At 43.0% G+C, this 12,987-nt stretch overlaps 1 protein-coding gene and 1 pseudogene across 1 annotated transcript; one reads left to right on the forward strand and one right to left on the reverse strand.

The window, feature by feature from the left end:
• Window positions 1–644: 644 nt before the first annotated feature.
• TCEAL5 (transcription elongation factor A (SII)-like 5) lies at window positions 645–1,268 on the reverse strand. The gene has a single exon (XM_006899247.1). The coding sequence runs from the start codon at window positions 1,245–1,247 to the stop codon at window positions 645–647; it is 603 nt and encodes a 200-aa protein (XP_006899309.1). The 5' UTR covers window positions 1,248–1,268.
• Window positions 1,269–2,816: 1,548 nt separating this feature from the next.
• On the forward strand, window positions 2,817–10,135 carry LOC102852462 (annotated as a pseudogene).
• The last annotated feature ends 2,852 nt before the right edge of the window (window positions 10,136–12,987 follow it).

Raw genomic sequence — 12,987 nt, forward strand, 5'->3', positions numbered from 1 at the left:
GGATGGGTGTGTCAGAGGCAGTGCGATTGGCACAGGATAGAGCAGGGTTTAGGGCTGTTGTACATAGGGTCGCTATGAGTCGCAAACGACTCGACGGCACATAACAACAACAACTACCACTACCACAAACAATGTTATCCTAAGTTCACAGACCAGTTCTTGTGATTGTGCTGTTAGAAAACATTTTCTTTCTCTTTTATACTTTTTTTTATGATGAGAGAAATGTGCTCTTATGTTTAAGGGGAAAAGTAGAGATGAGAAAGATTAAAATGTATTCCAATTTAAAAAAATCAATTTTTTCCTTTGGAGTGCACACACTTTTTGTAGTTTTCCCTGTGTTGAGATGTGTTATGGAAACATACCCTTTTACAAAAAATGGGCTGATACTGTACATATGGTTCTGCAAATTTTTTTATTAATATTTTACAAGGTACTATGAACATTTTTTCCATGCACATGGGTAGAAAAAAAATCCCTACTGAGACACAAAGGGCTGCAGTTGGGTCAAAGGCTGCTGGTAACAAGAGTGACACCTACAGCAAAGTATCAGCATAGGTTAAAGCACAGAGCCTGGCAGGTACCTGCCAGGGAAAGCAGGACTGGCACAATTCTCAGATGAGAATCAGAATTGAAAACCAAAGGCATTAAAGGTATGGAACATCTTCTAAGTTCTTCTGCCCTCTCCCTCCACCCCTCACTCCTCTAACTCCTCGCTGTCCCCTTGGGGGGAATGGATCCTGGACATCTCTTTGCATCCAATGAAAACCACCCATTTTCTGTTTTTTCCTTAGCTCCTCCTGACCCTTTGACATATCACCACACTCCCTCAGCATCTCCTCACTGCTCAAATGTCTTTCGCGTGAGTCCTCTGGATAGTCCCTGGGGGAATCCTCTGTCCCCCTGTCCGTTTTTCTTTTTGCTTTCCGGGGCACATAATCTTCAGCAGGGCGCTTTTTGGCAGCCCTCTCTGGCTCACCCTCTGGCTTTCCCTCAGGCTTCAGCTGGCCTTCACCTTGGGGTTCCCCCATGGTGGCCCCTGTCTCCCCCTGCTCCTCTTTCTTTCCCTTAGATTGTCCCTCATCACCTGGTTCTCCTCCATCATCTACCTTCCCTTCGGCTTCACGCTTTTCTTCCTCTTCTGATTTTCCTTTTTCTTCTGTGTTTACTTCATCTTTTGGCTTGCTCTCATTTTTCTGGTTTCCTTCGTCTCCTAGATTTCCTTCCTTTTCTTTGTAGAGGTTTTCCATGTTGAGATTACCCCTTCTTTGCCTGTCCTAGGAGACAAGGAAAATGAATAAGGCTTTAGGGGGTGAAATGAAGTTCTGAATAGTAACTTGCCTTTTCTTAGGGCTTTCTTGACCTTATCTCAACTTCTCGGTCCACTTTCTTTCACACTCCACATTACAGACAATCACTAGAGCCAATCTTGTGGAAATGTTTTCAAGTCCTTCTACCTGCCTTTAAGTGGAGTGCTCCCAGAACTGTGTAGGAGAAGTTTGGTCCCTAACCAGTGCTTCAGCCTTGGCTGTGCCCTTGCATTTTAGACTAGACATTCCCAACTTACACCAAACTGCAAGAATCCTGGGCAATTTCCTTCTTTTCTCCTTTGTCTAAAGATGAAAGCAGATAGAGTACAGATAGACTTCAACAATGGCCTAATCTGTTTTCAGGTCCCCTTTTGTATATCCATCAACAGTACTAAGGGAGAAAAATGTAAAATAACCTCTCTTGCCTCAGAAACTCACCGGAGGGTCAGGAATGAGTTGGTTCTGACTCCAAGACAGTGAGTTTTAGCTTTTTGAGTAGATTTTTCCTGGCTCTGCAGGAGAAAGATGGGCAATATCCTCCCGTGTGATTACAGCCTCAGAAACCTAATGGCCCGCTATGAATAGATTTTCATTCAAGGACAATGAAGTTTTAGAGTTTTGTATACTCAGGGAGCATCCACAATGTCATCGTTTTCTCTCCTTTCTTCTGCCTCCTCCCCTTTATCCTTACCACTTCCTCTTAGGGATCTGACAATGCAACAGAGACATTTGGAAGAGAAGCCCCAGGCAGGGCCTCTTCAACTGCTGTTCTGGCTTAAGCCACTCCTACTCCAGGGCTGGCAGTCCTCTTCTACTGACCTGTGGTGATATTTCAGGTCCTTCTTTTTCTTGCCTGGTGTGTTGCCCACAACCACAGACCTGAGGACCTGCAAACAGACAGGTGGTGAATGAGGAATTGAGAAATGGATGGCGGGCCCCTGGGACACTGGTTACTTCCAGATTTTTGTCCAAACTTTTCCACCTCATGCCACCCACTGCCCTCTCTCTTTTGCCTTCTTAGATTTCCTCCTCTCTAGCCCTTCCCTCATGCTCCCATTTTTCTAGGTAAAGCAGGAGGGCTGGAAAGCTTATTCTAAAGCATTTCTGTGTCTTTGAACTCGCCCTGGAAAAAAAAAAATGTCTACTCCATTATGATTTTAGGGCAGTGATGTTTGGAAGGCAGATCAGGTCATACTCAGGTCTCTACCTTCCAGCTCCTCATAAAATGTAGGATGGTAGAGCTCGCCAGAGACATGGCTGGAATGTCCACAGCAATACTGCCATCCTTGTTCCCTTCCCCCACTCACAGAATGTCTATATTTTCCAGTGATGCAATAGATTAATTATTCCCAAATCCAGGGAGAAAAAATTGATCCATGCTATCCTCTTTAAACCCTTCCTAGGTCAGAATTCAGTCCTGGTGCAAGTCCTTAGTCTCATGCCCTAACTGCCTTTTCTTGCAGCCTGTCCAACCCTCTCCCCCCGCAGCCCACGATTTCCGTGTCCAAAATGGACGTAGGGTGGGGAGGTGATGCTAGAAAGGCAGACCTGGACCGGGCGCAAGTTCGCTGTCCCCTGGCTCGGCCCTCCCCCGCCGCCCGCCAGCCCCTATCCAGCTGCTCCTCAGGCCCAACCCTGGGGACAGCCCCAACTCCTTCCTGCCGCTCGCACACACCTTATTACTTGCATCTAGGGGTGGGCGGTGGGGAAAGGGGTCGTCAAGAAGCCAGTTCTGAACCCACTATGCTCTTTTCCCTCTACTATCCGCACACAAGGGGTCCGCAGGCAGCGAAGGGTTTGAAGGCAACCCAGGGTCATGCCACCGCTGCCGCTTCCTCCTTCTCCTCTATTTTTATTTTCTACCGGAAGCTCACACTTTTCCAAGAGTATAAAAAATGGTATTCAGGCTACTTTCCCCCATCACTCACACAATTTTATGTGCCAAAATCAATGACGGGGAGTGGGATGGGTGAGGTAGGAGAGTGGTATCTGACAAGCCGACCTTGTAGTCTCGCCCCCGCCGCCCACTCCCACCCCTGGACTTCCTAGCTTGTACCTACCTGCAGGGCGATAGGGCAGTTGCCCCTTCTGCCCAACCCAGCTCGAAATCAGCTTTCCTTCACGAAACACGGAGCTGATACCTGGAGGAAAGGGACTTCTGCTCACGTCGGCTCCTGATCACGTGAGGGAAAACGTCAGCAGTGGGCTCGGGTCCCTAATTCCCCTCTTACCCGCAGAAACTGCGTCATGATCCAGCCGACCTTCTCCCTCACTATCCGCCCACCCTCCGGTCACTACCGCAGGAGGCCCTGTCACTCATTTTGTCTTTGCCAAAGCCAAAGCTCAAAAGTGGCCCCTTCTACCTGTAATATGTATCTGTCTTCTTGCGGTTAGAAGGGAGGAGTTACCTCTCCTCCAAGGTTTCCTAATCCTTGCTACATCCCTGAAGAATATTTTCTTTCTCTCTTTGCTCTGAAACCATCTACCCTCTCAATGTGCTTCTCCACTTGGCCGCTAGGTTAATTTTAGGAAGTCAGAATGTTGACACAAGCATTTAATTTTCTTCCTTTTTAAACATTTAATTCATTACCCTCAGAAGAGTTATTCTTATGAGCAAAACACTTTAATAGAGCTCTTTTCATTTGAAGAACGTGTTCATGGTAGGAAGGGGAGAATTAGAAAAAGAAATTTAAAAATTCCTACCTCAATATAACACATCAAAGTCCGTGATACTAATTTCTACATATAAAAAAGGATTAGATTGGCTAACTACAAAATATATTATAAAAAATTTCATAAATAGCTGTTTCTTGTCCTGTTTTATTAAAAACCCCAGTAAAATATCATAATACATTATGAAATTTTTCATAAATAGCTGTTTCTTCTCTTGTTCTATGGAAAATAAACAACAACCAAAACTCACATTTCTTTAATGTTTCCAAACCATGTTGGATGCTCTCTGGTGGCATAGTTTGTAGGGCGTTGTGCTGCAGCTGAATTGGTCCAGCAGAGTTCAAATCTACCAGCAGCTCTTAGGGAGAAAAGTCATTCTTTTCTTGTTGGGATTTACAGCCTCAGAAACACAGTGGAGTCAGAACTGTGAGTCAGAACTGACTCAACAGTAGCGAGTTTGAGTTTAAAATGTAGACCTTTTAGAATATCATGACTGCCAAATGTCAGTTTTGAAATTTTTTCTCATAGCTATGTTTCATATAAAAGTATAACTCTGGGCAAAAGGAAAAGCTGTGAGCCTGAGGCAGTTGAGAGCCTGGGGGCTGAGAAATGATCTGACTCCTTGTCCTATCAATAGATGGGGTAGATACTGATCCTCTCAATCCTCCCATATTCCAGAGCCTTCTCCCCTCCATTCAGGCACCTTGAATCTTTTGCTCACTCCAAAATTATGTATGGATAGGTGATCTAAGTCACCTTTTGTGCCTTCCTTCCCCAAATTCTCCAAGAGAGAATTCAGTTTCTGTATAGATGCTAGTGCTGTTGTCACCACTTAACCAAGGATAGGATTCCTCTCTGAACCCTCTAGTTTTGATTTGCCTTAAAGTCTGAAAAAGTAATTGCTGTGTGTGGCTATATGGGAAGACACACACACACACACACACACACACACACACACACACACACGACTGCCTTTATCTCCCCTTATATATAGTGCCCAGCTGGAAGCTTCTCTGGAACTGGTGAGCTACCTTGCACCTGGTTTAGGGGGTGCAGCCTGCTAAGTCTCTGACTTGGTTTTTCCACCTACAGGGCCCCTAGTAGGAGTTAGTTATGTTGCAGTATTGCTGCCTTCCTTTCCATGCCTATACTGTTGCCTTCTCACTCAGACTGAGAAACTCATGTGCAAGCAATACTGCTTGACCTAGAGAGATCATGCTTGGTTGAGTGTAGTTAGGGTGTAGTGGAATATGTATACTTTTTGGTGAAGAGAGTCTGTTATCTAGGAACCTGAGAAACCCTGACACACGAGTATGTTGACATGAGCAAGCAGAGGTTACAGGGTGGATATTTGAGAATGAGAAGGGGAGAGGAAAGAGACAAAAAGCAGCTGAAGAATGTAAAATGGAGAGCTCCTACACCTTGAGTAGATCCAGACATACTTAACTGAAGAAGTCTATTCAAATTAATGTACAAGTGTATGGGGGCGAGTTAGAATATGTATATTTTAGGAAATGAAATGTGTACATTTGGTGAGGGTAGGGTCTATTGCTCTCATTAGATGCTTAAAGGGGGTCTGTAATGTACTGAGGCATTTGCTGTAGAAGGCCAAGGGCTACAGTCTTCAATATGGATTGAAGATCGATATCAAGAAAACATAGATTCTTACCACTGGGCTGATTGGCAGTATCACGATAGACGGTGAAGAGATTGAGGTTGTTAACAACTTCAGTTTGCTTGGCTCCACAATCAGCACTCTTGGCACCAGCAGCCAGGAAATTAAAAGACAAATTTCATTGGGAAACTTGGCTAACAGGGACCACTCCAGAGTAGTGACTAGCAATGATGTCACTCTGGAGACTAAGGTGTGCCTGATACAGGCCATGGTTTTCATAATTACGTGCTGTGCATCAGAAAGTTGGACAATGACTAGGGATGATAGAAGGAAAGATGGTGCTTTTGAGCTGTGGTCCTGGAGAAGAGTACTGAATATACCATGGACTGCTAGGAGAACAAACAGGTTCATTCTGTAGAGAGTGAAAGCAGACTGCTCCTTGGAGGCAAGGATTGTGACATAATTATGTGACAATTATCTGACTTAATTGGAACATGTTGCAAGGTGGGATCAGTCCTTGGAGAAGGACATCTTGCTTGGGAAGGTGGAGAGACAGTGCAAGAGAGAAAGACCCTGGATGAGATGGATTGACTAGTGACTGGGGTAATGAGGGTAAGTGTGTCAAAGACAATAAGTTTGACTCAGGATATAGCAGGTTAGCAGGTTTCAGAGCTGCTATACATAGAGTCGCTATGAGTCGCAAGTGACTTGACGGCACATAACAACAACAATGTAAATCAGGTGAAAGCCTATTGGTCTAGAAAATATATTATTATGTGTTTTTATTAAGTGCCATCAAGTTGACTATGACTCATAGGGACCCTATGAATAACAGGTCTGAAACTTACCCTATCCTATGTCAAACTTACTGTAAGGTAAAAAGGTGCAGAGAAGTAAAAGAAGTTTATTAGCAGCTCTCAGGCAGGTTGACTGTCTGAGGCCAGAGAAAGGCAGGGTCAGGCAGCAAAGTAGCAAATGAGGAAATTACAGGCCAATATTTATAGGTGGGGGGGTAGGGTGGTCAGCTTGGTGGTCAGCTTTCCGTGGAGGTCGCTGATTCGGTTAGTTCCCAAATATGGTGTTACTCAGTCCCGTAAGGTAAATTATGTCATTGCTTACGGTTAAGCAAAATGTGATTGGTGGTCATGCTCTCTTCTGATTGGTCATAGCCATCTTACACCAGGTGCATTGGAATGTCTCCCAGAAGGCACAGTCAGCGTGGAATGTTGCCCAGCTCCCAGGTGGCCTTTCACTTACTATCTCTCATTTTCTTGAGCCCTTTGCTACAGATACTGTGCCATTTTATCTCATCAGAAGTCTTTCTTTCTTTGTCTGACCTTCCACCTTTCCCAGCATGATGTCCTTTTCCAAGTACTGACCCCTTTTGATAACATGCCCAAAGTATGAGAGATGAAGTATTACCATTTTTGCCTCTAAGGAGTACCCTGGTTGCATCTCCTCCAAGACAGATGTGTTTGGTTTTTTGACAGTTCATAGGATATTTCATACTCTTTTCCAACACCACAATTCAAAGACCTTGGTTCTTCTTTTATCATCCTCATTCATTTTCCAACTCTCAGATGCATAAGAAACAATTGAAAAATATTTATATATGCTTTTATATGAGTAGAGTTTATTTCCTCCAAATAGAATGGCTGTTGTTAGGTGCAGTTGAGTAGAGTACCACTCATAACAACTCTATGAACAACTGATTTGAACCATATTTATTTTTTTATAAAGTTCATATAACATAATATTTGGTGTTATTGTTACATGTCTTCAAGTCGCCTGCAACCCATAGCAACCCTATGTACAGCAGCTCTGAACCCCACCCTGATCTGAACCAGTCTCACTAATACTGACATACCAATCTTCATTGCCCCAGTTACTATATCAATCCATCTCATCTGGGGTCTTCCTCTCCTGAGCTGTCTCTCCACCTTCTGGCCACATGCCCAAAGTATATGAGATGAAGCTTCAAAATCCTAGCCTCAAGGAGAAACTTTATTTCACTCTCTCCAAGACAGACCTATTTGTTTCCTTGGCAGTCCATGGTATGTTCAAGACTCTTCTCCAGCACTACAATTAGAAGGCATCTATTCTTCTTCTGTTATCCTTAGTCATAGTCTATGCTCTCTGATGCGTAACAAGTAATTGTGCAGATCATACCTGGACCAGGCACACCTTAATCTTCAAACAGACATTGTTGCTTTTCAGCACTCTGGAGAGGTCCCTGACAGCATATTTCCCAGTACAATTAATCTTTTAATTTCCTGACTGCTGGTGTTAAGAGTGCTGATTGTGCAGCTGAGCAAGTTGTCATTGTTAATAACCTCAATCTCTTCTCCATCTATCATGGTGCTGCCAATTGGCCCAGTGGTGAGAAGCTTCGTCATCTTCATGCTGAGCTCCAATCCATATTATTGATTACAGTCCTTGACCTTCTACAGAATGCACATTAGGTCCTCCTTAGTTTCAGCAAGCAAGGTTGTGTCATCTGTATAATGTAAGCTGTTGATGAGTCTTCCTCCAGTCGTGATGTCTGTCACATTCCTCCTCATAAATCCCTGCTTCCTGATCTGTTCAGCAGGTAGATTGAAAAGTTATGGAGACAGGATAAAACTCTCCTTTCCTGATTTTGAACTATTCAGTCTTTCCCTGCTCTGTTCTGAGGACTGTTTCCTGGTCCAAGTATAAGTTTCACATACGCACTATCAAGTGTTCTAGGATTCCCATTTTTCTCAAGGTTAGCCACAATTTGTTGCGATCCACACAGTCAAATGCCTTTGCATAGTCAATGAAACACAGATATTACTCTGCTACTCCTTGCTTTCTGCCAATATCCATCTGACATTGGCAATAATGTCTCTAGTGCCAAAACCTCTTCTAAATACAGCTTGTATTTCTGGTAGTTCTCTGTCAATGTTCTCTTCCAATCATTTCTGGATAATCTTCAGCAGGATTTTGCTAATATGTGATATTGTTCAATAGTTCCCACACTCTGTCAGGTAAACTTTTTTTGGAATGGGAATAAATACGGATCTCTTCCAGTCATTTGGCCAGGTAATTGTCCTCCAGATTTTTTGGCACAACCTGATGAGCACATCCAGGTCAGTATTTGTTTGTTGAAATATGTCATTTGACATTCCATCAATTCTTGGGGCTTTATTTTTTTGCCTAGTCTTTTAGAGCAGCCTGAACTTCCTCCTTCATCACCATTGCCTCTTGATTATATGTTGTTTCTTGAAACCTTGAAGTGACCTATCTGGACTTTGAAGCAGCACTGAGAACTCCATCCCCTTTCTCTGCCACTGGAAGCCTGTACACATACCCCGAAAACTGGAGGGCCTTCAAAGCCCTCATCGCTGCTTAGTACAGCAGGGCTCAAGTCTGCATGTTCTCCGCATCACCCTGCTTCCACTTCAGACAAACCAATTACACCCCTGAATTTCTCCTCAAGTTTCCAGCAGGCAAGTTTCCAGAATTTGAGGGTGACAATGGATTCTGTGTGTTTGAGAGCAACGCCATTGCCTATTGTGGGAACAATGATGAGCTGTGGGGAAGTACCCCAGAGGCAGCAGCCCAGGTGGTGCAGTGGATGAACTTTGCTGACAGTGTCGTTCCCCCAGTCAGCACTTGGATGTTTCCCATCTTGGGTATCATGAATCACAACAAGAAGGCTACAGAAAATACCAAGGAAAAGATGAGGCAAATTCTGGGCCTCCTGGATGTTCACTTGAAAGGACTTTCCTGGTGGGTGAATGTGTGACTTTAGCTGACATCACAGTTTTCTGTACCCTGTTGTGACTCTACAAACAGGTGCTAGAGCCTTCTTTGCACCATGCCTTATCCAATATCAACTGCTGTTCCTAACCTGCATTAATCAGCCCCAGTACCTGGCAGTCTTAGAGGAGGTGAAGCTCTGTGAGAAGATTGAACAGAAAGCCAGCTTAAAAAAAGACATCCCAGGGAAAGAGAAAGGATGATGGAAGAGAAGCAGAAGGCCCAGGCTGAGAGGAAGGTACATACAAAGGTAGCAGCTGCTCCTGCTCCTGAGGAGGAAATGGACAAATGTGAACAGGTGCTGGTTGCTGAACCAAAGGCCAAAGACCCCTTTGCTCACCTGCTCCAAAGAACCTTCATATTGCAAGTACTCCAATGAAGGTGCGCTGTCTGTGGCGCTGCCCCATTTTTGGTTTGTGGTATGCCAAGTACGGCTTCTCTGAGGAGCTCACCCAGACCATCATGAACTGCAACCTCATCACTGGAATGTTCCAGGGATTAAATAAGCTGTGGAAGAAAACCTTTGCCAGTGTCATCCTCTTTGAAACCAACAATAGCAGCTCCGTTTTTGGAGCCTGAGTCTTCAAAGAGCTTGCCTTCCTGCTGAGTCCAGATTGGCAGGTGAACTACGAGTCCTATACAGAAACTGGATCCCGGCAGTGGGGAAACCCAGACACTGGTTCGAGAGTACTTCTGCTGGGAGAGGGCTTTCCAGCACATGGGCAAGGCCTTCAACCAGGGCAATTTCTTCAAGTGAGACAAGGACTTGTCATGTAGCTGCCTGCACCTGCCCTTTGGGGAGAATTGGGGTCATTAAAGAAGACAGAACATTGAGAGAGAGAGAGAGAGAGAGAGAGAGAGAGAGAGAGAGAGAGAGACTTGAGACTTATCTGGACTTTGAAACTTTGGAAATTATCACATTGTGACAGCAATATAAACAGAGACACTAAGTCACAAAACTTAACAGATCCTCAGTGGCAAATACCTTTCCTCAGTACTGTCTCAGGGAAATGTCTTTCCTTCAAGCTGGATCATGGGATTTGGAATTACATCCTCTTAAATGTGAGACAGGCAACAGTGTGAGAGACCAGCAGCAGTGTGTGGTGCAAGATGTGACAAAAGTGACTTGTGGACTAAACTATCATATCAAGAGGTGGCTGGGTAAAGGAGGGCTGGACTGGGTAGGTATGAGTGCAAGGAATGTTGATATAGCAGGGAAAGAGAAGAGACAAGATATACATGCTTGAGGAGGGCAGTGAATGTATTGCTTATTTCTGTAAGGGAACTGTCTTTCATCTGCTAGGTAAAATACTTGTCTGTCAGAGATTTTTCTAAAACTAAGGATCCTAATTAAGACAGACTAGGAAGAAGGATTGGCCATCCACTTCCAAAATATAACAGGCCTTCAAAAACCTCTATGCACAGTAGAGCACTCTTAGAGTAGACTAACAGATAATGGCAACTGAGGCTGAACCTTCAAATTTGGAAACACAAAGGAGAAGGAACAGTTGTAAGCAGAAACTAATAATTGGAATGTGGAATGTGAGAAGTATGAATTCAGGAAAAGTAGACATTGTTAAGAAAGAAATGGAACACATAAATAACGACAAATTAGATATTAGCGAAATGAGATGGATTGACATCATATGATCTACTATGCTGAAGAGGAAAAGGTGAGAAAAAACAGGGTCGCTTTCATTGTTAAAAATGCCATTTCTAGATCCATCTTGACATAGAATATAGTGAGTGTAAGGATAATATCTATATGCATACAAGGAAGACCTGTTAATACCAATGTCATTCAAATTTATGCACAAACAACCAGAGCTAAAGAGGAGGAAATAGAGGATTTCTACCAACTGTTGCAGTCAGAAATCGATTGAACATGTAAACAAGATGCATTATTAATAATAATGGGTGACTGGAGGGTGATGGGAAGAAGGATCAGTAGTCAGAAAACATGGACTTGGTGACAGAAATGAGGCTGGGGATAGAATGATAGAATTCTGCACAATGATTTACTTACAGCAAATACCTTTTATAAGAAACATAAACTCAGGCTATATACATGGATTTTACCTGATGGTATGCACAGGAATAATATCTATTACATCTGTGGAAGAAATTGTTGGAAAAGTTCATTATCAGCAGTGAAAACTAGGTCAGGTGTTGATTGTAGAATAGACCATCAACTGCTCATATGCAAGTTCAAATTAAAGCTAAAGAAGGTTAAATCATATTCACAGAAATAAAAATTTGATCTTGAGTCTATCCCTAGTGAATTTAAAAACCAACTCAGGAACAAATTGAACACTAATGAATGAAGATCAGATGAGCTGTGGCAAGGTATCAAGAATATCATTCATGAAGAATGCAGGGGGTCATTACAAGGAAGAAGAAGAAAAGACCAAAATGGATGTCAGAAAAGACTCTGAATATTGAACTAGAGTGCTGAGAAGCCAAAGCAAAGGGAAGAAATCAAGAAGTTAAGGAGCTGAATAGAAGATTTCAAAGGGCCACTTGGGAAGACAAGGCAAACTATTAAAATGAAATGTGCAAGGAGCTGGCGTCAGAAAATCAAAAGGGCCAAACTCGCTCAGCGTTTCTTAAGCTGAAGGAACTAAAGAACAAATTCAAGCCACGAGTTGCAATGCTTAAGGATGCTATGGGCAGAATATTGAATCATTCAGGAAACATTAAAAAAGATGGAAGGAGTACACAGTCATTGTACCAAAAAGAATTGGCTGACACAAAAGAATTTCAAGAAACAATGTAACACTAACCATTTTAATATGTACTGTTCAGTGACATTCACACTGGTAAGCAACCATAACCTTTATCTAGTTCCAAAACATCTTTATAGCCTTCAAAGAAGATCTCATATTCATTAAGCAGTCACTGACCATTATCCACTCCCAGCAACCTCTAGCAACCATTTATATACTTCCTGTTTCTATAGACTTGTTTATTCTGGATATTTCATAAAAATGGAGTTGTACAGCATGTGACCTGTCCCTTTCTGCTGGTTGCTTTCATTTAGCGTAATGTTTTCATCCATGTTGTAGCATGTATCAGTATTTAATCCCCCCCCCCACCTACTAGTGTTCCACTGAATTATTGGAAATCAACAGGGTGTACTGGCAGATTGACTATGACAGTGGGCTTAAACATTGCAACAAAATTTGAGGCTGTCACAGAACTTGGCGGTGTTTCTTTCAGAGTCCAACTGAGAACACCTAAGAACAATAACATTATTGGTTATACCACATTTATTTGGACACTTGTCTGTGGATGCTCACTTGGCTTATTTCTACATTTATGCTTTTGGGAATACTGTTGTTAAAAACATTTTTGTGCATTATTCACCATTCCAAGAACAGCCACAGGGAAACAGTCCAGAAGTCCAACCACAAGTGAATGGATTGAGAAGTTATGGTACAATATGAATACAATAGAGTACTAGGCAACATGCAGGAGCAATAATTTTGTAAATTACAACCTAACTTGGGAGACAGCATTATGCTGAGTGAACTTACTCAGTCCCACAAGGACAAATGCTATATAAAACCATTATTGTAGAATGAGTATGAAGATCCAAGGTGGGGGGAG

Source organism: Elephantulus edwardii, unplaced genomic scaffold, assembly GCF_000299155.1.
Source record: "Elephantulus edwardii isolate Elephantulus edwardi_28Jun2011 unplaced genomic scaffold, EleEdw1.0 scaffold00249, whole genome shotgun sequence".
NCBI classification, from domain to species: domain Eukaryota; kingdom Metazoa; phylum Chordata; class Mammalia; order Macroscelidea; family Macroscelididae; genus Elephantulus; species Elephantulus edwardii.